The sequence below is a fragment of the Dasypus novemcinctus genome, chromosome 5 (genome assembly GCF_030445035.2).
Source record: "Dasypus novemcinctus isolate mDasNov1 chromosome 5, mDasNov1.1.hap2, whole genome shotgun sequence".
Lineage (NCBI taxonomy): Eukaryota > Metazoa > Chordata > Mammalia > Cingulata > Dasypodidae > Dasypus > Dasypus novemcinctus.
The window spans coordinates 22771632-22795961 of NC_080677.1; the positions used below are offsets into that span (position 1 = coordinate 22771632).

A 24330-nucleotide genomic window follows, 5' to 3' on the forward strand; every position below is an offset into this window, starting at 1 on the left:
TTTTTTTAGACTTTTAAAAATACATAACCTGGTATTGTAGATTTGTCTTTAGATTGAGATTGTAGACAAATTTCTCTACTTCGTTCTTCCTTGGATTGAACTGTTTGGGATAAAGTCGATTTCACAATTGGCTTCAGTACCTCTTCTTTCAGAGGACTTGCAGGACTTTTTGGAAGAGGCTCAGAATTTTGTACCTCACATTTTTTATCATTGGAGATAGATACAGAAGATTTCAATGGGGAAGAAGTAGTTTTCTGAAACATAATAATTAGGATAAATAACAACATTTACAATATTTGCAGGTAATACTATAGCAAAACAATTCAAATTCAATTTGTCTTGTAGCTTTATGTTGAATTAAAAAATTTTTTTTCTCTCTAAAAGGTCAAACAAATTTGAAAGTTCTGGAAAAACATCAACTTAGAAAATGCTATTAAATTGCAATATGTAGTTTAATGTGCATAATACATTGATGGGTAATTTAGTAGGACTGGCAAGGTCATTCCTATTTAAAAATGATTGTTTTCATATTATTGTACTATATTTTTTAACTGAAAAAGACAATTTTTTTTGTATTTTTGTCATTATCAATTTATCAAAATAGTATCATGTACTTGAAAGCTAATGATAATAAATTATTAAATACTACATGCCAGGCACTATCCTGAGAGATTTATGCACATTATCTTCTTTAACCCTCCCAATAACCCTTTCCCCCAATTTTACAGAGGGGAAGAATAAGGCTTCACAAGGTTAAGTTCCTTGTCCAAAGCCAACACTTCCAATTATGTGGCAAGCTCTGGGAGCTGAACAGAGTTCTGTTGAATCCCAAAGCCAAGCTCTATACTGTCTAAAGACAATGGTCAGGATCACAAAATAGTCTTTCTCTCCTCCGCACCCCCCTATTTTAAGATTGTTTTCAAAAACTGTTCAGGTAATACATGCATCTCAAACATTTTAAAGGGATACACAATGAAAAGTGTTCTACCTAAGCTTGTCAAGTGTTTGGCAATTTGCCTTCCTGGAGGTAACTATAGCTACCAGTTTGTTATATGTCTCTTTAGAAATATTTGATATATTTTTATACATACAAAAAGCATTCTAATGGAGAAATTAATTTGCAGTGTTCCTCCTGATGTCCATTATTCCATTCCTTTTTTTTTTTTGCTTTGTGTGAATAGTTTTGATTGAGTTTTTATTTGGAGAAAAATTTAATCTTATGAAAGGATACAGAAATAAAAGTAGTACAAAGTACATCTGAATAGACTTTACACAGCTGTGACTATTGTTAATATATATAGTTTCCCTGAACAAACTTTATGGGTCTTTACTCTAAATACCCAGTTTGGATTTCCTAAGAATAAGAATATTTTTTTACATAATTACATTATACTTATGAACTTCATAAATTTACATTGAAAATCTATCATTTATTTAATAGTTTTATTATTTTTTATTTTTAACCTTTTTCTGGATATTTTTTAGTGTATTCCATTCTCATATACTTTTGATTTGCATTAAATTAGTGTAACTTTAGTTGTCAACTGCTAATTTATCTGGAGTAGGGTACCAAACTTAGGATTTTTACTTTCTGTAAAATCAATATTCTAAAAACTACATTATATAAACATACTATTTATATATTATAAAATATATACCATTGGTTTTAAAAAAAGCAAAAAAGAAAACGTTTCCAAAGATCTAAATTTCATTTACTTACCACAGAGCTGGAAGTTGAGGCATTAATCACAGAGGCATCTGCAACACTCGAGGATGGGGTTTTATTTAAAGAGGCTTCTCCATCCCTGTGGGAACAGCATGTAGCTTCCTGCTTAACACTGCTGCTATTGAGCCTAGCAGATGCTCCACTTGCAGAGGAAAATTTGGATAAACAAGTGGTACCAGGCTGTTCTGGTACACTGTTTTGCTTTGCAGATGAGTAATTTACATCATCTTCCCAAGAGCAAATTGTTGCAGCAAGGTTGGCCAGACGGCCCTTTCTCCCAATGGGTGTTGCTGAAGCATCTGAAGGGGGTGGTTTGGGAGGAGAGGCAGCCTTTTCCTCTGATGGCATTGGTGAGAAAAGTGAGCTTTCAGGCATATCTGAAAATGTTTGCAGAAAAAGAGTTAAAGCCAAGTTCAAGAGTTATACTTACGTATAACACCAGGATCACTCCTGCAAATCACTTACTCTAAAATAAGGTTAATAGTTTAAGAACCAGTAAAAAGTTCTAAAACACATGAAACGACCAAAAAATATGTATGACAATATCACTTCAAATAAGATGATACTTAATTCAAATTAAAAATGATAGAGACTTTGTTATACCTATTTTTCCATGTTTTTGATGGATTATATTTAAGGTATTTTTTTTAATTAATTCACGGTGTTATATAACACTGTACAATTTAAGATTATGTATTCCAAGGGGAAATTTTAAAACTATACAATAGGACTTTCTATAAGATGGAAATGTTTTCTATCTGTTGTCCAATACAGTAACCACTAGCCACATGTGATGACTGAGGAAGTAAATTTCATTTTAATGAATTTAAAATCAAATAGCCACATATGATTGGTGGCCACTACATTATACAGCACAAAGTTAGACTAAATCAAACATTTTTCTGCACAGTTACTTCATTTGGAGATAAATTCCTATATAAGTGATAATTTATAAAGGATCTAGTTATATATGTATAAAGAATATATGGAGGGAGAAAAAATAATAATAATAGAACAAAAGAACAAAATATTTTAAAAATCAGATTAAATAAATAAGAGAATATTTGGAGGGGAGTGGATGTGGTTCAGGCAGCTGAGCACTTGCTTCCTGCATGGGAGGTCCCAGGTTCAGTATCCCTGCCTCCTAAAAAACAAACAACAAACAAACAAAAGAAAAAACCAACTCAGGGGAGCTAATTGTGGCTCAATGGTTGAGCACCAACTTCCCACATATGAGGTTCCAGGTTCAATTCCTGGCTCTGGTAACCCCCCACACCCAAATATAAAAAAGAGTAAAAAAGAGTAGATTAAGGGAAGTGGATTAAGGGAAGTGGCTCAACTGATAGAGGGTCCACCTACCATATAGAAGGTCCAGGGTTCAAACCCAGGGCTTCCTGACCCATGTGGTGAGCTGGCCCATGCTCAGTGCTGCCAAGCACAAGGAGTCCATGCCACGCAGGGGTGTCCCTCATGTAGGGGAGCCCCACGCGCAAGGAGTGTGCCCCACAAGAAGAGTCGCCCCGCACAAAAAAAAAAGCACAGCCTGCCCAGGAGCACACATGGAGAGCTGACGCAGCAAGATGATGCAACAAAAAAGAGACACAGATTCCCAGTGCTGCTGAGAATGCAAGTAGACACAAAAGAACACACAGCGAATGGACACAGAGAGCAGAAAACAGAGGATGTGGTGGGGGAAGGGGAGAGAAATAAACGAAAAATAAAAATCTTTTTAAAAAAAAGGGGGGGTATATGGAGAATTCAAAGTTCACAGCACATTTTATTCCCAAAATTCAGTCAAAGGAAGAGTGTCCCTCCTTCTGTCCAAGGCTTCTTCTTACCTCTGCCTGAATTTCTGAATCTATTCTCTCTAAAACCTTCTCAGGGATCTCACTCTAAGTAACTCCTCTCACTCTCTCCAAGCTTTTTTTTATGCTCAAGTTGCTCTCATCATAAAAATAAATACAAACATCCTCCCATCAACATATATCCTCTTTAGCTGCTACCCTCTTTCCCTACAAAATAGTCATTCACCACTCAACCCACTGCAATCAACTCTCTGCCTACACCACCACACTGAATTGGCTTTGCTATTGTCACTAGATGCCAGTACACACTTTTCAGGCCTTGTTTTCTTGGTCTCCCTGTCTGCATTTGTGACATCATTCTCTCCTAGTTATTCTGTCTTCATCTGGCCTATCATTCATAGTGTGGACTAACCGCCACTTGACTATCACACAAACACTCGCAAATAACACATCTCAAGTTGAAATGTCTTCCAACATGTTCCTCCTCATCCTAGTCAGTGACATCACTAACTAAACCCATGATTCAGGCCAGAAATCTGGCCTCCTCTCCCTTTTCCCTCATCCTCTGCTATCCAGTCATCAAACCCCATAGATTGGTTCTTCTGAATCTCACAAATCCAGCTTTTCCTCTTCTCTTTATTGTTGTGCACCAAGATTACAACATTAGCCTCTAAACTGGCTAATGCTTCTAATATTTCTGGTCTTCTTACCTCTATTCTCTCCAATCCCTCCTCAATTCTGATGCCACTGAGATCTTTCTAAAACCATTTTCTGCTTAAACTCTCCCAGTATTTCTTCATTACCTGGTTAAACTCCAAATGATCTACACCCTGCCACTTTCTTTGAATTTATTCTTGTGCTTTTCTACCACATGCACTGTATACCATAATAACGACTCTGTCTACACACTATGTTCTTGTTACCTCTGTTAAGACACACACACACAAATACACAATATTGTTTCTACCTAGAACTTCTCCACTATCCAGCTTAACTGTTCTACCTCCTTCATAAGTTTCCCTGATCACCACCCTCCCCACAATACCCTTTTGCATTCCTCTATCATCGTCCTTAGAATAAGCATTCTCCTCTAGGCAGATGTCAGTTTTGTCTTCCTTTTCTAGGAATGGCTTTAAGACAGCTGTGGCTCTTCTACCTATTCTGTCAGAAAGAATGGCTTCAGATCCATACATTTAACTGGTTTATAGCCACAGCTCTGTTTAGCATTCCCTAACCCATTCATTACAACCACTTTATTCACAAGTTTTATTACCTAAAATCATACTGGCTCTGATGTTTTAGTAAGATTTATTTTCAAGACTGAGGTAGACATTTATTAACACTTGCTTTCAAATGTTCAAAATCACTGCCACAATGCTTTATGTTCTAGAATATTTACGGCTTTGGAAGCACTTTTGACCATGTGTTAAATCACAACTCTTTTTTGGTTCAAGTGAAATCTTCACTCTGCTGCCCATAGATATTTCCTACAAAATGGAAACGGGACATCCTTCTATTCAAGTACATTTCCTGGTTAGCCGCCTCAAGCCAACTCCACTCACTACTAAAATGAATAGGTATTAATGGACAGCATGGAATATCTGCACCCTGTTATATGCCTAAAAGGCTTCAGGTAGGTCACAAAACTTAAGAGTAGGAGTCCTAGAATCAAACTACTGGGTTTTAATTTTAATTGGCTGACCCTGGGGCAGGTTTCTTAGGCACTTTGAGCCTCAATTTCTGATTCTATAAAATGAAAATAATAGTGTTATATATCTCATAAGATTGTTGTAAGAATTAAATTTTACTATATTAGAACCAAAAACACTTAGAATGCCTGGCACATTATACAGTAAGTGTTTGCTCTTGAAATTGTTAATATCTTCACTGCCAGAAAGCATAATCTTAAACTCTGCTGCCCAATACTCATTAAAAGTTCAGTTAAAAGAATTAATATTTATGAAAGACTGCTGGAAGAATATGTAGACCATTCATTTCTTCAGATCAGTGGTTTTCAATTCTGGCTATGTATCAGAATTACCTATAGAGCTTTAAAAAGTTAAGCAAAAGCACTCTTATGCTCCACTGCACTCCTGGGATTCCAATGGTTTGAGCAATTCTGATGCACAGCTATCATCAGCTTAAGGGACAGCTTAAGGAATGCTTCTTTGGGTAAGGCCCAGGCATCACAGAACTGTCTACCTGCATTGAGCTGGCCGATATTGGAACTGCTTTTAGTGACCTTAACTTAGATCCAGGTCATCTAAGCCTTATAGGTTTACTAGCTCCCAAAAAGTCATCTTTGAGGAAGCAGAAAAGAAAGTTCTTTCAGGTCTTAGTGCCAAAAATGGTTCTGCTTTTATGTCCTATAAATATTCATCATGTAACTGATAATGTCTCACCTTTGTCCATTGGCTGCTAGGAAGTCCAGAACTATCTCTAGCAGTGAGTAGGACAGTAAAGCTGGTATTTAATAAAATAATTTTACCCTTAGCATCTTTTTCTTACCATATTTTCTCTTTACCCCAATTTCCTTATTTTTCTTGTTTGTAATATAGCGTTTTTTAAAATTATTTTTATTGTGGTAATATACATAAAACACAAAATTCTCCATTTTAACCACTTTAATGTATACAACTCAGTGATGTTAATTACATTCACAATATTGTACTATCACCACCACTATCCATTACTAAAACTTTATCATCCCAAACAGAAACTCAGGTATTTTTGTAAATCATCTCTTTTCTGTAAAGAGGCAATAGACAAATGAAATTTATCATAGCACAAATAACCCTGTTGCATAATTGATGATTTACTTCTCAGGATGCCCATCAGATGATGGACTTATGAATGGCAAGGGTCAATTATATTCATGTTTACCCAGGACCTTAGTATCATAACACATTTTGTAGGTGCTCAATAATTGTTTTTTTGAAGTTCTCTTTCTCCCCTATTGAACAGCATTGCATAGTATTAGACACTCCAGTTTAATTAATGAAACCATAAAATAGGATTTGTTGAGTATTTAGCTGAGGATCAGTAATAATGCCACAAGTATAGTTTGTTCTCTACTGTATTTCATTGCAAATATAAGGTAATCTACTTACAAGATCAGGATTTGTGAACTAGTCTCAAAATCTCACCATCATCTATTTGGAAATAGAAAACACTCAAGCTAGAGATGAAACAAATGTATTACCTTTCATGTACTAACTGATAAATAAAATTTTCAACATACTGAGTTGAATCTTATGGAAATAAGATTTAGGACTATGGCATCCATATAATTTTTACCTGTCACATCATTATTATCCCAGTGACGCCGTTGCTCTGCAAGTTTTTGCATGCGTGTTTTAACTGAGGAGGCTGCAATTGCTTCTAGTCTTGAGTTCAGCTCTCTCTTCCCGCCCATCAGCGATGCAGGCACAGCCACAGGATCACTGCGAGGAGCTGGTGCTGGTGGCTGCGCCTGAGGAGACTTAGGACTAGGAGAGCAAGATTTTGCAGAAGCCGACTCAACTGGCTGTTTATTTTCCAAGTTAGAAGCTGCAACTTCAGTGTTGTCAGAACAGCGCTTTTTGGATGGTGATGGTTTTGTACAGGATTTCTCTAGATTAAAAAAAAAGACAAATTCTGTAATTTCTGAAAGCATGAAAAACTTGATGTAGATACTTAATCAGCCATCACCAATATGTTTCTCTATTCCTTTAAATGAATTTTAGTGAAAAGAAATACATAAAATCCCACTTTCTTTCAGTAACTTAGGAAGCTGATAATGAGAGATTTCCTTTTTAAGCAGACATATAACTTATGGCTTTAAAAAACTTCAACAAAATTAAATTAAATAACATTCCCAAGATGCATGCATAACACTTTGTAGTCTTAAGACAATAAGCAATAAAAATTGCATATACACATAGAATAAGTCAGTGTTCTAAGGGATTTTAAAGACCCAACAACCCAATCACTTTGTTTTTAGATAAGAAAAATCAGGCCCAGAGAAATTAAATTACCTGCCTAATGTTATGGTGGACCTAAGGGTAGAAACCAGATTTTCTGCTATTAAAACAGTCTTTTCTGGACAATGACTAGTGAGTAAATATAAAAGGGCACCTGGCTTAAGAAAGAAGCAGCATACAGAAACGTGACCAAATTATCTGATCAACACCAAACAAATTCATAAGTACAAATGTTTAAGAACATTTCATATTTTAAGCTTCTGTGAACACCAATAAGATGACAAGTAAAAACGTCTTATGAAAAGGAATTGTTCAAATACAAGACATTTTATTTCTACCAGGAATGAATTTCATTATATTTCCTGGAAAATAAATATCAAAAAAAAGAAAGAATGGGAATTTCATATGAGGTCAGTTCCATTGACTACTAACCAAATGTTCTTGTTCAGGCAGTGACAGGAGAAATATTACAGTAGAAAATCATGATTGCCTTCATCAACATCAACCTTAATAAAATATATATGAAAACTTCCTCATATTGTGCAATTCCTTTATGGATCTAACTTCGATGGACTTGTCTAATCATCTTTTAAAATTGTTCATAGTTTAACATGAATCACCACCTGGAATTAGAAAATTCTTCAAGTTTAACAGTTCCTATATAAAAGAGTAACTACTTCCATTTACTCCATTTAAGCATCACATCATAGTTCCAAACTCTACTTTTCAAATACATAGTACTCAACACTTGTTTATATAAACACATGTCAGAGAAAAATGGCGTCAGACCTCTATTTTCCTGGTTGAATCCTGGTTCAGAGATCATATGAAATTCCCACTCTTTCTTTTTTCAATCTTTATTTTCTAAGAAATACAATGAAATTCATTCCTGGTAATTTCTCTCTCTGCCTTCAAGATGTATAAATATATAAAAATAAATTCTCTTTCTATGGTTAGCTCCCCAAGTAAATGAGAGCCAGCTCCATACCCTCTTCTCTGCAATGTTGGTTTTGCCATCTATAATATTTTTTATTTTTCTATATGCAAGCATTTTATATTTGAACTAAGGAAAATTATTATTCGCAGACCATTCAGAACTCCAGGGAAGGATTAAGGCAGCTGGCTAATGTTGGTTGGGGATTTAGGGAGAGTAAGATAAGATTCCAAGTGAGTTTGATTGTGTGTGTATGTTTGCTTACTTTTGGTTAATTCTATCAGTTTGGTAGATTAAAATCTAAACTTCACCTCCAGCCCTAGAGAGTTGGTCCAGCAAACATTTCTAGCACTTGCAAGCAGGTCTGCCTTTTGTTACCCTGCTATTGCCAGAAACAACGTGAACCTGATTGTCAAATGCAGTCAGAAGAATCCACACAACACCAGCGTAAGTGTTAATAAGCTCGTTTTTGTCTATTTTTTTTTTTTACCTTTAAGAGTTGTAAGGATAACTTTGGATTGAGGGAAATAAAACTCTATCAATTAATCTTTACCTTCACCACCAGATAGGGGCTGCTGGTTACTTGCTTCTGAAAGTGGCTCTCTAGCTCGCTTAGCATGAGTCATAGACCTTGCTGCTGCCGTGGGCCTCTCAGCTATTTTTCTCTGAAGATTCTCTCTTCTGGCACGGGTTCGTTCAAGTAGTTTCTACATACAAAATATATCAGAGCATTAAAACACAGTAAGTTTAGTCAGAGGTTCAAAAAATTTCAAGTATTTCAAAATTTAAATCCTAACTAAGTCAAGATACACCAAATAAGCACTCAAACTTATTATCACAATCATAACAGATGCAATATGAACATTAAAGGAGGACCAAAACGTGTAAAAATAGTTGTGTAAGATTTAAAATGGCCACAAATTCTTTCTGCTCCCATCAAGAGTTGGAATCTATTTCCCACCCTTCTGCTCTCCCTCCCTTGGAATAATACCACCATGTGAAAAGCCCAGGTTAGCCTTCTGAAGATATGTGGTCCAGCTGACAGCCAGTATCAGCAACCCGATATGTCAGTAAGGTCATCTTAAACCCCCCAGCCCCAGATAATTTGCCAGATCATTGCAGACCCTGTATGACCTCATGGGAGATCAGCAGAAGAACAGCACAGCTGAACCCACTACAAATTGCTGACCCACTAAATCATGAGTATCATAAAGTGGTTTTTTTTTGTTTTGTTTTGTTTTTTTTAAAGATTTATTTATTTATTTAATTCCCCCCCCCTCCCCTGGTTGTCTGTTCTTGGTGTCTATTTGCTGCATCTTGTTTCTTTGTCCGCTTCTGTTGTCGTCAGCGGCATGGGAAGTGTGGGCGGCGCCATTCCTGGGCAGGCTGCACTTTCTTTTCACACTGGGCGGCTCTCCTCACGGGCGCACTCCCTGCGCGTGGGGCTCCCCCACGCGGGGGACACCCCTGCATGGCTTGGCACTCCTTGCGCGCATCAGCACTGCGCATGGCCAGCTCCACACGGGTCAAGGAGGCCCGGGGTTTGAACCGCGGACCTCCCATATGGTAGACCGACGCCCTAACCACTGGGCCAAAGTCCGTTTCACATAAAGTGGTTGTTGATTTAAGCGACTGTGTTAGGCAAAAGAATGATACCCCAAGATGTCCATGTCCTAATACTCTGAACCTGTGACTAGTAAAGGAACTTCACTGGTGTGATTAAGTTAAGAATCCTGAGATGGGAGGACTATCCAGGATTTTTGGGATGGACCCAATGTAATTACAATTGTCATTATAAGGAAAAAGAGAGAGGCAGGAGGCAGAGAAGATTTGACAGAAGCAGAGGTTGGAGAGATGTGATTGGTGGCCTTGAAGATGGAGGAAGAGGCCACAGCCAAGCAATGAAGGGGCCTCTAATACTGGAAAAGACAAGGCAACAGATTCTCTCCCATAGCCTCCAGAAGAATGCTGCCAACACCGTGATTTTAGCCCAGTGAAACCCATTTCAGACTTCTGACTTATAGCACCATAAGATAATAAATGTGTGTTGTTTTAAGCCACTAAGTTTGTGGTATTTTGTTACAGAAGCAAGAAAAAATACAGCCACCAAGGTTTGGAGCAGCAAGAGATAACTGATAATATTAGTCCTTTGAAAACATAAGACACTTCCTATAAGAAAAATAAAAACAAACAATCTTCTGTTTTAATTACCAAAATAAAACACTTTTAATTTGAAATTCTAGCCATTCCCGAAAATCATGAATACTCTTCTTAGCCTGAATCAACTGATGTTCCTATTTGAACCAGTGTGGTGATTCAATACAAGATTCTATGAAACAATTCACTCTGACAAATGCACACAACTAAGGGAGGGATGCAGATTACTGGCCAGAGTTTATATACTTCCCTTGCAAACACAAACAGACTAAAGAATTAAACTCTGTTGGACCTGCTTTTTTGATAAAATAGAATAATAATTTTTAAAAATTCCTCTCAGTATGCAAAAGTATTATCTACATTTAGAACAAAGTACAACTCTCTACTCTTCTTAGAAATGATATCTAACTTAAGGCTCACAGAAAGAGATGACAATTTAAATGCTATGCCATTGAAAGAGTTTTAGTTTATGAACCAATGTCTTCTAAAACACAAGATATTCATTCACTCTCTAAATAAGTCTGCTTCAACAAATGCAAAAGTGATTATTTTTGTTACACAATTTCATGTCTGATAATTTACCCATGATAAAATATACTACTCCCCAGATATAAAACTAGCCCAGTTACATTTATTCACAGACATGCCCACATTCCATTCTGGTCAGTTAGAAAACTTTTGAGTCAGTATATTTTCAATTACTATGAGCAATGGCTCACTAAAAAAAAAAAAATGTGGTTTTGTCATTCAAATCCAGGCTCCAGAGTTTGGAAACTTAACCAGTTTGCTATAAAATCTCTTGACTACATCCAATTGCTTTTCAAAAACCTGTTTTCGGCATAACTATCTTCATATCATCAACAAACTTCTTTTTTAATGCTATCAGCTGATCATAATAATAGAAGTCTGCCTTAACCTCTTGGCAAAACTGTAGCACTCGAGGGACTGTACATACATCCACAGGAGATAGATTCCTTACTCCTGGATGATCTATGAAGAACATCAGGCATATACTGACCTGTGAACCCTGTCTGGATCCCAATTCAAACAAACCAACCACAGAAAATGTGAAATATTTGGGGAAATCTGAACATTGACAGAATATTTGGTGACATAAAGAAATTACTGTCAATTTTTAGGTATAATCATAGCAATATGATTATGTTTTTTAAAGTCTTTATTATGAGTGATAAGTATTCATGTGTGAAATTACATGTCTAAGATTTTTTTTCAAAATAATTCAGTAGGAGGGGTGAGAGGGAGAGACATTGAAATAACATGACCAAGAGTTGATAATTACTAAAGCTGGATGATAGGTACATGAGGAATTATTATACTATTCTACTCTTGTAGATTTTGAAATTTTCTACAATTAAAAAAAGAGCATTATATAAAAGGTTCAAACAGTTACAGTTTTGTTATAGCTCACTTCCAAATAAGTAGTATTACTATATTAATTCGGCAAAATGTTATTGTGTTTCCTAGGGTTGGGGAAAAAACATCTGTAAATAGGAAAGAACAGTCCCACCTTCATGAAGCTTACATTCTGACAGGAAACATGGACATTCAGCAGGTAAGTGCAAGTGGTAAGCTCTGTGAAAGAAGAGCTGAGCAATGTGAAAGAATGTACAGGACGCCATGTACATAGCAGTTGCCTATGCCTGTTATCATCTCAGGAAAGGTGTCTCTGAAGAAAGAAAATCAAACTACAACCTGGAGGTTAAATAAGAGTTTGCCAGGTAGAAGACCAGAGAGGGAGAGTGGGCCAGAAAGTATCAATGACAGCAAGGAAGAGAATCAATAGAGAATAGCCTTTTTGAGGAAAAGAGAGTTTAGGATAGTTGTAGTCCTAACTCTCTTGTTACCAAGAAAATTAAGCCCTAATGCCCTGGGCATTAGTGTAATGAATTAATTTCTCTCCTATGGTGACAGGATGGCATTGGTTATGAATCATCCTGGAGAGAACTGGGAAAATAATCTATCCAATCATCTCCTATATTCTATGGTTCTGATAAGGAACCCTAGTTGAGAAAGTCATTTCATACTGACCCATCAGAGAAAAAAACTTAAAATATAAATTTACTTGACAGCCTAATAACAAACTTAGTTTTTACAGTATCATCCTATGCAAAATTTTGCCACTAAAGATCATGATGCAAGAACTCATACACAGGAAAAAGTTTCCCAAGCTTTCATAGATCATTAGACAAGAGAAATGAAAAGTAGAACACCAAGCAACAGAACAAGGAACTGAACCAGAAGTCCTATGTTACTGGGCAATACTTCAGCACCTCATAGGTTAACCAATTCAAATAGTTCACTCATTACCATTTAAGGAAAAGATGTCAAATCTGTTTATTCCAACACTGCAACTGACTAATTTTTCATAATATAAACAATACATATTTCTAAGCACACTATAAAATGATCTAAACAGTAAGTTTCAGCTGAGATTTGTATTAGCTTCAGAATGACATTGAAAGTGAAGTACAATTTCAACCAATTTTAAAAATGCTTTGCTCCTGTCATAACCTTAGGAGAATAAAAATGAATATTCTGAACACTAGGGCTAATGTTTTAAAGAATCCCAGTCTGAGTTAGTACCATAATGTAAGATGTCCTTTTTAACTTCAACGTCAGTGAAAGATATGGTGCATGAACAGCCCTGTTCTTTAATACTAACACAAAAATATATTTGGAATTTTCTGCTAGAATCTTTACATAAAGTGATCATCATATCAGTGTGCTTGCCCCTAAAATGACCGAGAATGTGAAGCAGAAAAATAAAAGGATACTGTAGTGCTGAACTACAAATAAATTCTAATTGTTGAAAACTTTAATACCTTAGATTTGACTTATGATATTTTAACTACATTCCCCAAAAAGAAAGTTTACTACTCCCAAAAGCATTTAAGTTTTTTTTAATCTAGTGACGAGACACCTAAGGCCCACTTTGCAAAAGTTCAAAAAACAACAGCTTGGCACTTGCACAACAACTCAAGAAAGAGGAACTAGGAATAAAAGGGACACGAAATTTTGCAATACGTCAACGTACGCTCTCAGCAAGAAGCGAACGCTAGAGAAAATAATCACAAAATGACGATGCAATCCGTATTCAATTTCCAAGAACAAACGATGAGTTAAGTTTTGCTGTAATGGTATGCCCAGTAAACACACAAAAAAGTTTTCCCTTTACTCTGAGTTTATAAAGTGTGGGCTAATATTTTTGGTTTGTACAAACTAGGCGAGCACTGTTTCCTTTCAATTAAAGGGTCAATCCCGGATATGAAACTTCTTCGCTGAGTAAGCTGACAAATGGCATGAGGGAATGCTGGCTTTCAGCAATGGTTTTAAGCACTTATTTATTTCAACGTCTTGCTGCCTCGTCGTTAAGTCTCCTCAGATGCAATGCCTAGCTCCTCTGCCGGCCGCTGAACCCTCCTAAATCACAGCCCACTCGATTTGCAGGCGGCAGTTGTCCCACGGCACTGAGTCACTCAGGCACTCGGCTCCACCCTACCAATTATTCCAGCTTCTACTTCAGGCAGGACAGGATCCGTGAGGCCACAGGCCTCACTCTCGCGGACAGGACTCCAGAGGGGCATTATAGTAACTGGACTGGCAGGAGTTTTTCCCACTACAGCCTTTTAGGACAGACTCGAGACTTCCCTCCGGGAGCCTCGTCTGCAGGACAGGACTAACAACAAAATCGCAGACGCGCTCCAGGCGCAGAGCAGGTGCCACCCCCAGGCCCCTCTCCGCTGGCCCACTCTGCCCGCGCCCCTCGGCCGGGCCCCGCCGAGAACCGCCCCCCACTCGCGCACAGCGCGCACGCGCGCACACGCGCTCTGCGGCCGGGGCCGGTGGGCCCAGAGGTTGACAGAAGGTGGAACTGGAGGGTGGGGGGCCAGAGCGGTCATGGTCGGCTGTGCCCGCAAGCTTTCTCACCTCCGTAAACGGGTCCATCGTCCCAGGCGCCGCGTCTCGGCCACGATACTACGGAGACGGTGGTTCAAGTTCAGGAAAAGAATAGAAGTGAGTCTTGGCTCGGTGTGTCTCGAAGAAACCAAGGAGTCCGAAGGAGGGTGGGGGGACACTCTCAACCAGCTCGCCTCTTCAGCCTCCGAAGTCAGGCTTGGCCTCCGGCGGCCGTTCAAATTTGAATTTCACCGCCCGAAGCCTAACGCATGCGCGCTGAGCAGGGCGGGGGGTGGGGTGCAGCGCTCCCCACCCCGGCGCTCGGCCACGTGACCACGCGGAGGCAGCTGGGGAGCCCCAGGAGCCGCACTCGCTTTCCTGGGTCACCGCCAAGTCCCCGCCGCCCTCTGTGCTTCAGCTGCGGATCCTGGGCTCCCCCGGCGCTGGGCTCAGGGACCGAAACCCCATGCCAGCGCCCACGAAGCCAAACCTCGTCAGGCGATCCCTTCGCACCATCAGCGCTCGGGCGTTCCCGCCTTCCTTCATTCCTAAATGTGGGATGGGATTAAGAGCCCTTGTGCTTCTAGGCCCGCTGGCCGTTTGGCTTTCCGTAGTTTTCTTCTTATCAAACCCCAGCCCCTACTTCACTGGAAGGGAGACTGCTGGCTTATCCCTCAAGTCAGACAGCTCTGGTGGGTTCCCCGGACACTTGGGGCCAAGAACCGGTAACCCACCTTGGGCCTTGGGCGCAGGAGCCCTTTCTCATGGGCAAAATAAGGCTAACAAGTAACAGACTGTGTGTGAAGGGTTTATACTCAAAATCCTGTCCTCATGCTTGTTTTAAATTCCGCCCAGCTGCATTCGCTGTTAAGAGCTGGAAGGATTCCGAGAAGGTGACTAAAGTTTAATCTTTCCTTTTACAGCTGAGACAAGGGAGACTGTGAGACATTAAGTAACTGATCTGAGAAAAATTAACATGTCGTTCTCAGCTCATGGTCTGCTTCCCACCACCAGATCAAACTGTCTTATGATTATTCATGTTAGATTGCTCAAAATTGCAGAACATGTTAAGTTATTGCATCAAATTCATTTCTTGATTATCGAGTCTGTGCTAGGGCTTGAAAAGAGGGCAATTCTTGATTTGTTAGAGAAAAAGTAGCAACCGTGTAGATTTGTAGATTACAAAGTGACCGTGCAACACCTGAATAAATCAGAAACTAGTACTCCCGAGAAAATGTTTCCATAGATTTAATAACTTTTTCATTTTAGCAGACAGGATTATAAGGAATATTTCACAAAATCTTTTTTAAGGTTTAATTTCTCTGCCTGCACCCCCCCCCCCTCCCCTGTGTCCATTCGCTGTGTGTTTCTCCAATATCTTCTGAGTTTTGATGCTATAGGTTGTGTACTGGTTAGGGTTTGCCAGAGAAACTGAACCTGTAGAAAGTTATGGGCATTTTTTTCAAGGCAATCGGAAACCTTTAGGGCAGCCTATGGGAAGGAGCTAAAGCTGCATTCTTGAGGCAGAATTTCTCCTTCCTCAGGGAATCCTCAGTTTTGCTCCTGATTGGACGAGACCAACCCACATTATTAACTCTTCCATTTAAAGTCAATGGATTATAGATATTATCTTCATCTACAAAATAACTCCGTAGCAACACCTAGATTACTGTTTGAATAACTGAGTACTATAGCCTAAACAAACTGACACAAAACTAACCATCACAACCTGTAAGAGAAGAATTTGGGGTGTAGGACAGAAAGAAATTGCTGAGGGTCCTCGTTGAATTTTAGTTTACTAATCTGTAAAGCAGGAACAATCAACTGCCCTGTCTTCCTCAGAGTTGTTAGGAAGTTCAGATGAAAAACTGAGAGATCTAAAATTATTTTGTAATAAGTGATAAGACATTGTACAAGTGTACAGTGTATAGAATTATTCATATTTAACTCAGAATATACAGCTTGTGAACCAAAGGAAAGAGCTGCTTGAAATATTTTTAAAGTACTAGACACCAAAAGGGTGTGTATGTGTGGTTTAAGCAACATTGGAAAATGAGTCATTAGAAATTTATGTGGTCGTTGTGTCTTCCGGCTTTTACCTCTGTGAACTTTGATTTCTTTATTATATAATAACTGTCTCACTAGGTTCTAGACTACACTAGAAGAGATAAAGCATCCAGTACAAGAAAACATTCCATTTATCTTTCCTCACAATCCTCCCATGTCTTTGGTCTTTACCCTGATTATAATAAATAGTAATAATCATCATCTCCACAAAGCAACAATAGCTACTATTGGTTGAACACCTATTGTGTGCCCAAAATAGTAGTATTCAAGTTGCTCTCATAGAATACTGCAGTTGCTTCCTAACATGTCTCCTCACCCCCTCATAGTTCATTCCCCAGTTTATAAGCCATAATTTTCTCTTTTTAAAAAAGTTATGAAATATCTCTGGTTTACAAAATAAAAAGTAGAGAATAATAAAACAGATACCCACCTAGTTTAAAAACTAAATATAATTGAAGTTTCTTCTTTGTTCTTTTTTTTTTTAAAGATTTATGTTTTTATTTCTCTCCCCTTCTCCCTCCCCACGCCCAGTTGTCTGCTCTCTGTGTCCATTTGCTGTGTGTTCTTCTGTGACTGCTTCTATCCTTATCAGCGCACCAGGAATCTGTGTTTCTTTTTCTTGCATCATCTTGCTGTGCCAGCTCTCCGTGTGTGGCGCCATTCTTGGGCACGCTGCACTTTTTTCACACTGGGCGGCTCTCCTTAAGGGTGCACCCCTTGCGCGTGGGGCTCCCCTACACAGGGGACACCCCTGCGTGGTGGTACAGCACTCCTTGCGTGCATCAGCACTGCGCATGGGCCAGCTCCACACTGGTCAGGGAAGCCTGGGGTTTGAACCGTGGACCTCCCATGTGGTAGGCGGACGCCCTATCCATTGGGCCAAGTCCACTTCCCTTGTGTGTTCCTCTTGATCCCGTTCACCTTCCTGTTAACGAAGAGTTTTTATGTTAATCATTACCTTCATGTGTGTATACTTTTACTACACTACCTATATACATCCATAATAATATATGATTTATATAAACTTTATTTTCACTTTCTACAACTTTTTTGCTTAATATTCCGTGAATCATCCTCATTGAAAAAGTGCATCTACATTTCATTCATTTTCATTGCTAGTCTATTGTATGAATATACTATAATTTATGTATCCATTTTCCTGTTAATGGACATTTAGCTTGCTTCCAACTTCTCATTCCAAAGATCCAAAGACTCAGTGAATATTCTTGTCTTCTTGTATGCAAATGCAAAACTTTCTCTAGAATAATATACCTAGAAATTAGTGGGTGATTTTAAAAATATATTTCAATATTATTACCAGAAAATATTGAAAATAAATTGTTTTTCAAAATGGTTGTAAAAATGTATAGTCCAAACAGCAGTATATGAGCATGCCTCCTGCTTCATATCCTACCCAATACTTGGACAAAAGATATCTCATTTTAATTTGCCTATCTCCTATTACTAGTGAAGTTGAACATTATTTCATGTGTTTATTAGCCTTTTGATTTTCCTTTTGTGTGAATTTCCATTTCATATTCTTTGTACATTTTTCTGTGTGGTTGTCATTTTCTTATCAGTTCATAGACTTTATTTGTATATTTTCTGGGAAAATTAACTTTTGTTGTTTGGGAGTTGTAAATATCTTTTCCTTTTATGATGTCTTAGATGTACAAAAGTTTTTTGGTTTTTTTTAATGCTTAAGCTCTTGTATTTTTTGTTTTTTCTAAAGACTTATTTATTTTTTTCTCTCCCCTTCCTCCCCCACCCCCTGTTGTCTACTCTCTGTGTCCATTCGCTGTGTGTTCTGTGTCCGCTTGCATTCTTGTCAACTGCACTGGGAATCTGTGTCTCTTTTTGTTGAGTCATCTTACTGCGTCAGCTCTCGTGTGTGGCACCACTCCTGGGCAGGCTGTGCATTTTTCACGCAGGTCGGCTCCTTGCAGGGTGCACTCCTTGTGCACAGGCCCCCCTATGTGGGAGACACCCTTGCGTGGCATGACACTCCTTTTGCGCATCAGCAGCACTGCACAAGGGCCAGCTCACCACACGGGTCAGGAGGCCCTGGGCTTGAACCCTGGACCTCCCATGTGGCAGGAAGATGCTCTTATCAGTTGAGCCAAATCTGCTTCCTCAGAAGTTTTTAATGTTATTTTAATTAAATATATTTGTATTTTCTTTTAGGGTTTGTCCTTTTTATGTCCCAAGAAGTCCTTCCTTATGCTGAGGTCATAAAGATGTTCCCCTAGATTTCTTCTAAGTGTTTTAAAGCATGGTTTTTCATGGTTTTATCTTTTAAACCGTCTAGATTTTGTTTTTCATGTGGATAACCAAATGTCTTAGCAACTAGTTTTTGAAGTATACATCCTTTCCCCACTAACCTATAATGCTACTTTTTAATTTAATTATTTATTTCTCTCTCCTTCCCCCCACCATTGTCTGCTCTCTGTGTCCATTCGCTGTGTGTTCTTCTGTGTCTGCTTGCATTCTTGTCAGCGGCACTGGGAATCTTTGTCTCTTTGTTGCATCATCTTGCTGCATCAGCTCTCCATCAGCAGTGCCACTCCTGGGCAGGCTGCGCTTTTTTCACATGGGGTGGCTCTTCTTGCAGGGCGCGCTCCTTGCGCGTAGGGCTCCTCTATGTGGCACGGCACTCCTTGCACGCATCAGCACTGCACGTAGGCCAGCTCGCCACATGGGTCGGGAGGCCTGGGTTTGAACCCTGGATCTCCCATATGGTAGACAGATGCTCTATCAGTTGAGCCAAATCCGCTTCCCAGGGTCAGATTGTTAAGTACCACAAAGAAAGAAAGAAAACTCTCTTTAGATTTTTCATTGGAATTGCACTGAATTTATCAAATAATTTGAAAAGATTGACACCTTTGTGGAATTGAGACTTTCCACTTCTAAAATGGTATATCTACATTAATTTAGGACTTCTTTAGTATCTTACAATCATGTTTATAATATACTTCCATAAATGTCTGTAAACTCTTTGGTTAAAGTTAGTGCTATGTATATTTTTTGTTGTTGTTGCTTTTATAAATGGTATCTTTTGTATTTTTAAACCATTTGAAGAACAATTTATTTACAATATTTTCTGGTAGTAATATTGAAATATATTTTTTAAATGATCCACTAATTTCTAGGTATATAATTTTAGAGAAAGTTTTGCACATGCATACAAGAAGGCATAAGAATATTCACTGAATCATGGGATCTTTGTAATGAGAAACTGGAAGCAAACTAAATGTCCATTAACAGAATAATGGATACATAAATTATAGTATATTTATACAATATAATGTAGGAGTGAAAATGAAATATAGATATACTTATCAATGAGGATGACTCCAACAAACAGAATATTAAGCAAAAAAAAAGCTGTAGAAAGTGAAAATAAAATTTATTTAAATCATATATTGTTATGAATGTATATAGGTAGTGTAGTAAAAGTATACACACATCAGGGGAATGATTAACATAAAAATCAGGATTGTTTAACCCTTGGTTAGCTGGAAAGTGAATGGGATCACATTTTTAAATTTCAAAGGTGGCCCCAGTAAATGAGTATTTGCTCCTCCTAAGCCCTTTCCTTTTCAACAAATGAAATAGTAATCATGTCTTTTGCAGATAAAAATTGATGGAGAACTCAAAACCACAAATTTTTGAAAGCCTTGACTTCAGTAAGTTCCCTCCAAATGCAATATAGTTAGTGACTTTTTCAAAATACATTCACATTCTTATTTTATTCCCAAAATAATGATGTAAATATTATTCTTATTTTTACAGGGAGAGAAAAGGCCAAGATCTAACCACAAGGCAGTAACAAGAAGGATTAAACTCAAGTTCTCTACTTCAGGTTATCTGGCTTAAGAGCCATTTCTTTTATACATTTTTTTTTTTTAAAGATTTATTTATTTATTTAATTTCCCCCCTCCCCTGGTTGTCTGTTCTTGGTGTCTATTTGCTGCGTCTTGTTTCTTTGTCCACTTCTGTTGTCAGCGGCACGGGAAGTGTGGGCGGCGCCATTCCTGGGCAGGCTGCACTTTCTTTTCACGCTGGGCGGCTTTCCTCACGGGCGCACTCCTTGCGCGTGGGGCTCCCCCACGCGGGGGACACCCTTGCGTGGCACGGCACTCCTTGCGCGCATGAGCGCTGCGCATGGCCAGCTCCACACGGGTCAAGGAGGCCCCGGGTTTGAACCGCGGACCTCCCATGTGGTAGACGGACGCCCTAACCACTGGGCCAAAGTCCGTTTCCCTATACATTTTTTAATAATGAAGCAATAAGACCCATCAAAGAATGTTATAAATATGTTACTGAAAAAGGCTGATTTATTTGTCATAATCTCATTGCTAATGATGTTTCTTAGTATCACCTCAATTTTTTCTTTTCTAATTTAAATCAATCCATGAAAATGTTTCAGATTCCAAAAGGAGGGACAAAACTGTGCTTTCTAAATAAATTAAATTGTTTCCAAAGACCAATGCATCTACAGACATATCTCTTTTTAATCAATAGACTATTTTTTTTATTTTTTTAAGATTTTTATTTTTATTTATTTCTCTCCCCTCTCCCCCCCTGCCACAGAGAAGTTATCTGTTCTCTGTGTCCATTCGCTGTGTGTTCTTCTGTGACCGCTTCTATTCTTATCAGTGGCACTGGGAATCTGTGTCTTTTTTTGTTGCATCATCTTGCTGCATCAGCTCTCCATGTGTGTGGCCACCACTCTTGGACAGGCTGAACTTTCTTTTGCGCTGGGCAGCTCTCCTTACAGGGAGCACTCCTTGCCTGTGGGGCTCCCCTACACGGGGGACACCCCTGCGTGGCACAGCACTACTTACGCGCATCAGCACTGCACATGGGCCAGCTGCACACGGGTCAAGGAGGCCTGGAGTTTGAACCGTGGACCTCCCATGTGGTAGGCGGACACTCTAACAATTGAGCCAAGTCCACTTCCCGACTATTTTTAAATGTATATAGTTTAATCTAGTTTTTGTTTCTCATGTGCTTAATAAGGGTATTAAAGGATTTACTGTGATTTCTAAGGTCACAATAAATCCTTCCATAAAGAGGAAGAATTTTTAATATACTTATGACACTGTAATTTATATATTGACAACTTTATATTTTCATACCAGGAATTCTTAAAATAGAACCCAATTTTTCAGTAATCTCATATTAAAGACAATTAGCTCTTAAATATTACAGTAGAATAGCAGCAGCCAGTGTTTCTTTAAATATCAAAGTTGCTTTATTGAATATCAAGGTAAAATCTTCTTAAATTTGATATGAGAGTGTACCAGTTGTCACTGTTGAACACTCATGTCTGTCATGATGAACTTGTTGATCTTCTAAAGACTTCAAAAATTTTTCCTTGGGGGTGGACTTGGCCCAGTGGTTAGGGCGTCGGTCTACCACATGGGAGGTCCGCAGTTCAAACCCCAGGCCTCTTTGACCCATGTGGAGCTGGCCCATGCGCAGTGCTGATGCACGCAAGGAGTGCCGTGCCATGCAGGGGTGTCCCCCGTGTGGGGGAGCCCCACACGCAAGGAGTGCACCCCGTAAGGAGAGCCACCCAGCGCAAAAGAAAGTGCAGCCTGCCCAGGAATGGTGCCGCCCACATGGAGAGCTGACGCAGCAAGATGACTCAACAAAAAGAAACACAGATTCCTGCACTGCTGACAACAACAGAAGCGGACAAAGAAAATGCAGCAAATAGACACAGAGAACAGACAACCGGGGTGGGGGGGGGAGGGGACAGAGAAAAAAAAATTTCTCCTCATGTACTGTTTCCAGACCATGGTTCTTCTACTCTGATTACCTCTTCAAATTTTAGAGTTCATGACATCTACTTTCACTCTTCTCTCCCCTGCTTTTCAGTCTTCCTCATCCCAGTCTTCTTCAACCTCATCCCTTGCCTGACACATTTTAGGTAATAAGTACTTAAGAAATGTTTGCTGAAGAATTCTGAGTGACCCCAAATAATCTCCTACATCTTGACCTCATGTTTCCTCAAACTTTCCAACTATACTGACCTCCTCCTTTCTTCAACTCATCCACTCATAAGTATAACCACTTTTGGAATCTAGTCAACACTTGGAATTGCTCCATCTCCAAGATTTCAAAGTGTAAAACTGGCCTCCTGATTCTACTCTTAAATCCCTTCCTTTTCTATATTGCTGCTTCCTCCTATTGATCTTGCTAGCCCACTCACCCTATCCTTCAGTCCATTACCATTTCCCAACTTTTGATCATATGAAAAATGTGGTAGCTGGTACTTTGCAACCATACCCTGGTATTAACCCTGACCCCCACACTCCCCTTCTCTATGAGGCCACATGGGAAGTAGCTCAATCTATTCTGAAAAGGAGGCCAAGAAAAAAAGGAGTTAAAAAAAAAAGTTAGAGCTGGCAAGTAATTTACAGATCACCTAATCCAGCCCCTTGAACTCATAATGAGTAAACTGAGACACAAAGACTATGTCTACTTTAAGATTTCCAGAGCCTGTCATTGGCCTTGCCCAGGTCTCTTCCCCAAACACTGCACAGCCTCCTTTTTTTTTTTCTTTATAATAATTATTTTATTGTGTCAATTATATATATATCTATATACATATCCATCAGCATTAGCAAATCAGAAGTAAATTTTCAGAACAGTAATCTTCAAGCTTACTGCCTGACATCAATGTTTTGTTTTGTTTTTTTAATTAAAGGTAATAGATCACAAAGAATGTTACATTAAAAAACATAAAACAAAAAACATAAGAGGTAACCCACTCCCCACCCCTCACCACATCTTTTTTGTAAACTGTATTTTTAAAATTAATTTATTTTCAATGTTACATTAAAAAAATATGAGGTCCCTATATACCCCCCACCCCCCTAAATTGTATTTTTGGAAGATACATACATTACACAAAAAAAGTTACACAAAATAATACGTGAGGGTCCTGTATACTCCCACCCCCCACTCCACTCTTCCCACACTTGCTTCCTTCCCAGCCAGACCCAAGGGAAAACCACTTCAATCCCCTTTACCTTGGCCTCTCATCCCTCTTGCTGCATTTTGCCTATCAGTCTCTAACCTTCTTGCTCTGTTTGTTTTTCTCTGGCCTGCTAAGCACTGGAAAAGAAAGGAAATTGAGCCAGTTACATTTTAAATGTATCCCAACCAACAGAATCCTTTCCTTTCTATCCCTTTGTATCCCTATCACATTCCCATCCCATCCCCTTAATTTCTGCAAATGACCTTACCACCCACTTTGTTTAGTGTTCAATATGAAGAAAAGAGCCCAAAGAACAGTATTCAATCACTTGCTATTCCCTAAACATACCATGCTCTTTGCTACCACCATGACTTTCTCACTTTGATCCTCCCACTAGAATTCCCTACCCCGCCACTATAGAAATATGAGTCTAGCTCAATATCATATCTTACAAGATTTCTTAACTAATCCATAGGGAGGTCATCTACCACCTTAGTACTTGATTTGCACTACTTTATTTTGATGTGATTTCAGACTTACAGAAAAGTTACAAAAATAGAATAGAGAATTCCCAGATACCCTTCACCCAGATTCACTGGATGTTAACTTTTTATTATATTGGCTTTTCTCTCTCTCCCCTCCCCTTCTCTCTCTCTCACACACAAATATACTTAGAAATGAAATATTTAGAGGTAAACAGCATCATGTCTGCAAGCTATTCTTAAACAGCTTATTAAAATAATAAAGTATTATCTCTACATATCTATGTC

The 24330-nt window shown here is 38.7% G+C and overlaps 2 protein-coding genes across 3 annotated transcripts in view; one reads left to right on the forward strand and one right to left on the reverse strand.

Annotated features, from left to right (window-relative positions):
• The window catches only part of ANLN (anillin, actin binding protein), a 70072-nt gene extending 55452 nt beyond the window's left edge, over nucleotides 1–14620 (reverse strand). For both annotated transcript variants that reach the window (XM_004454262.4, XM_058296777.1), the window contains exons 1-5: nucleotides 14533–14620; nucleotides 8981–9134; nucleotides 6829–7143; nucleotides 1721–2103; nucleotides 29–254 (exon numbers count right to left, since the gene is read on the reverse strand). In XM_004454262.4, coding sequence (XP_004454319.2) covers nucleotides 29–254; nucleotides 1721–2103; nucleotides 6829–7143; nucleotides 8981–9134; nucleotides 14533–14550 — 1096 coding nt within the window. In that variant the 5' untranslated portion in view covers nucleotides 14551–14620. The remainder of the gene's footprint in view (nucleotides 1–28; nucleotides 255–1720; nucleotides 2104–6828; nucleotides 7144–8980; nucleotides 9135–14532) is intronic.
• The window catches only part of MATCAP2 (microtubule associated tyrosine carboxypeptidase 2), a 99960-nt gene continuing 90070 nt past the window's right edge, over nucleotides 14441–24330 (forward strand). Inside the window, exons 1-2 of the mRNA XM_012523602.4 lie at nucleotides 14441–14619; nucleotides 20362–20431. Coding sequence (XP_012379056.2) covers nucleotides 14503–14619; nucleotides 20362–20431 — 187 coding nt within the window. The 5' untranslated portion in view covers nucleotides 14441–14502. The remainder of the gene's footprint in view (nucleotides 14620–20361; nucleotides 20432–24330) is intronic.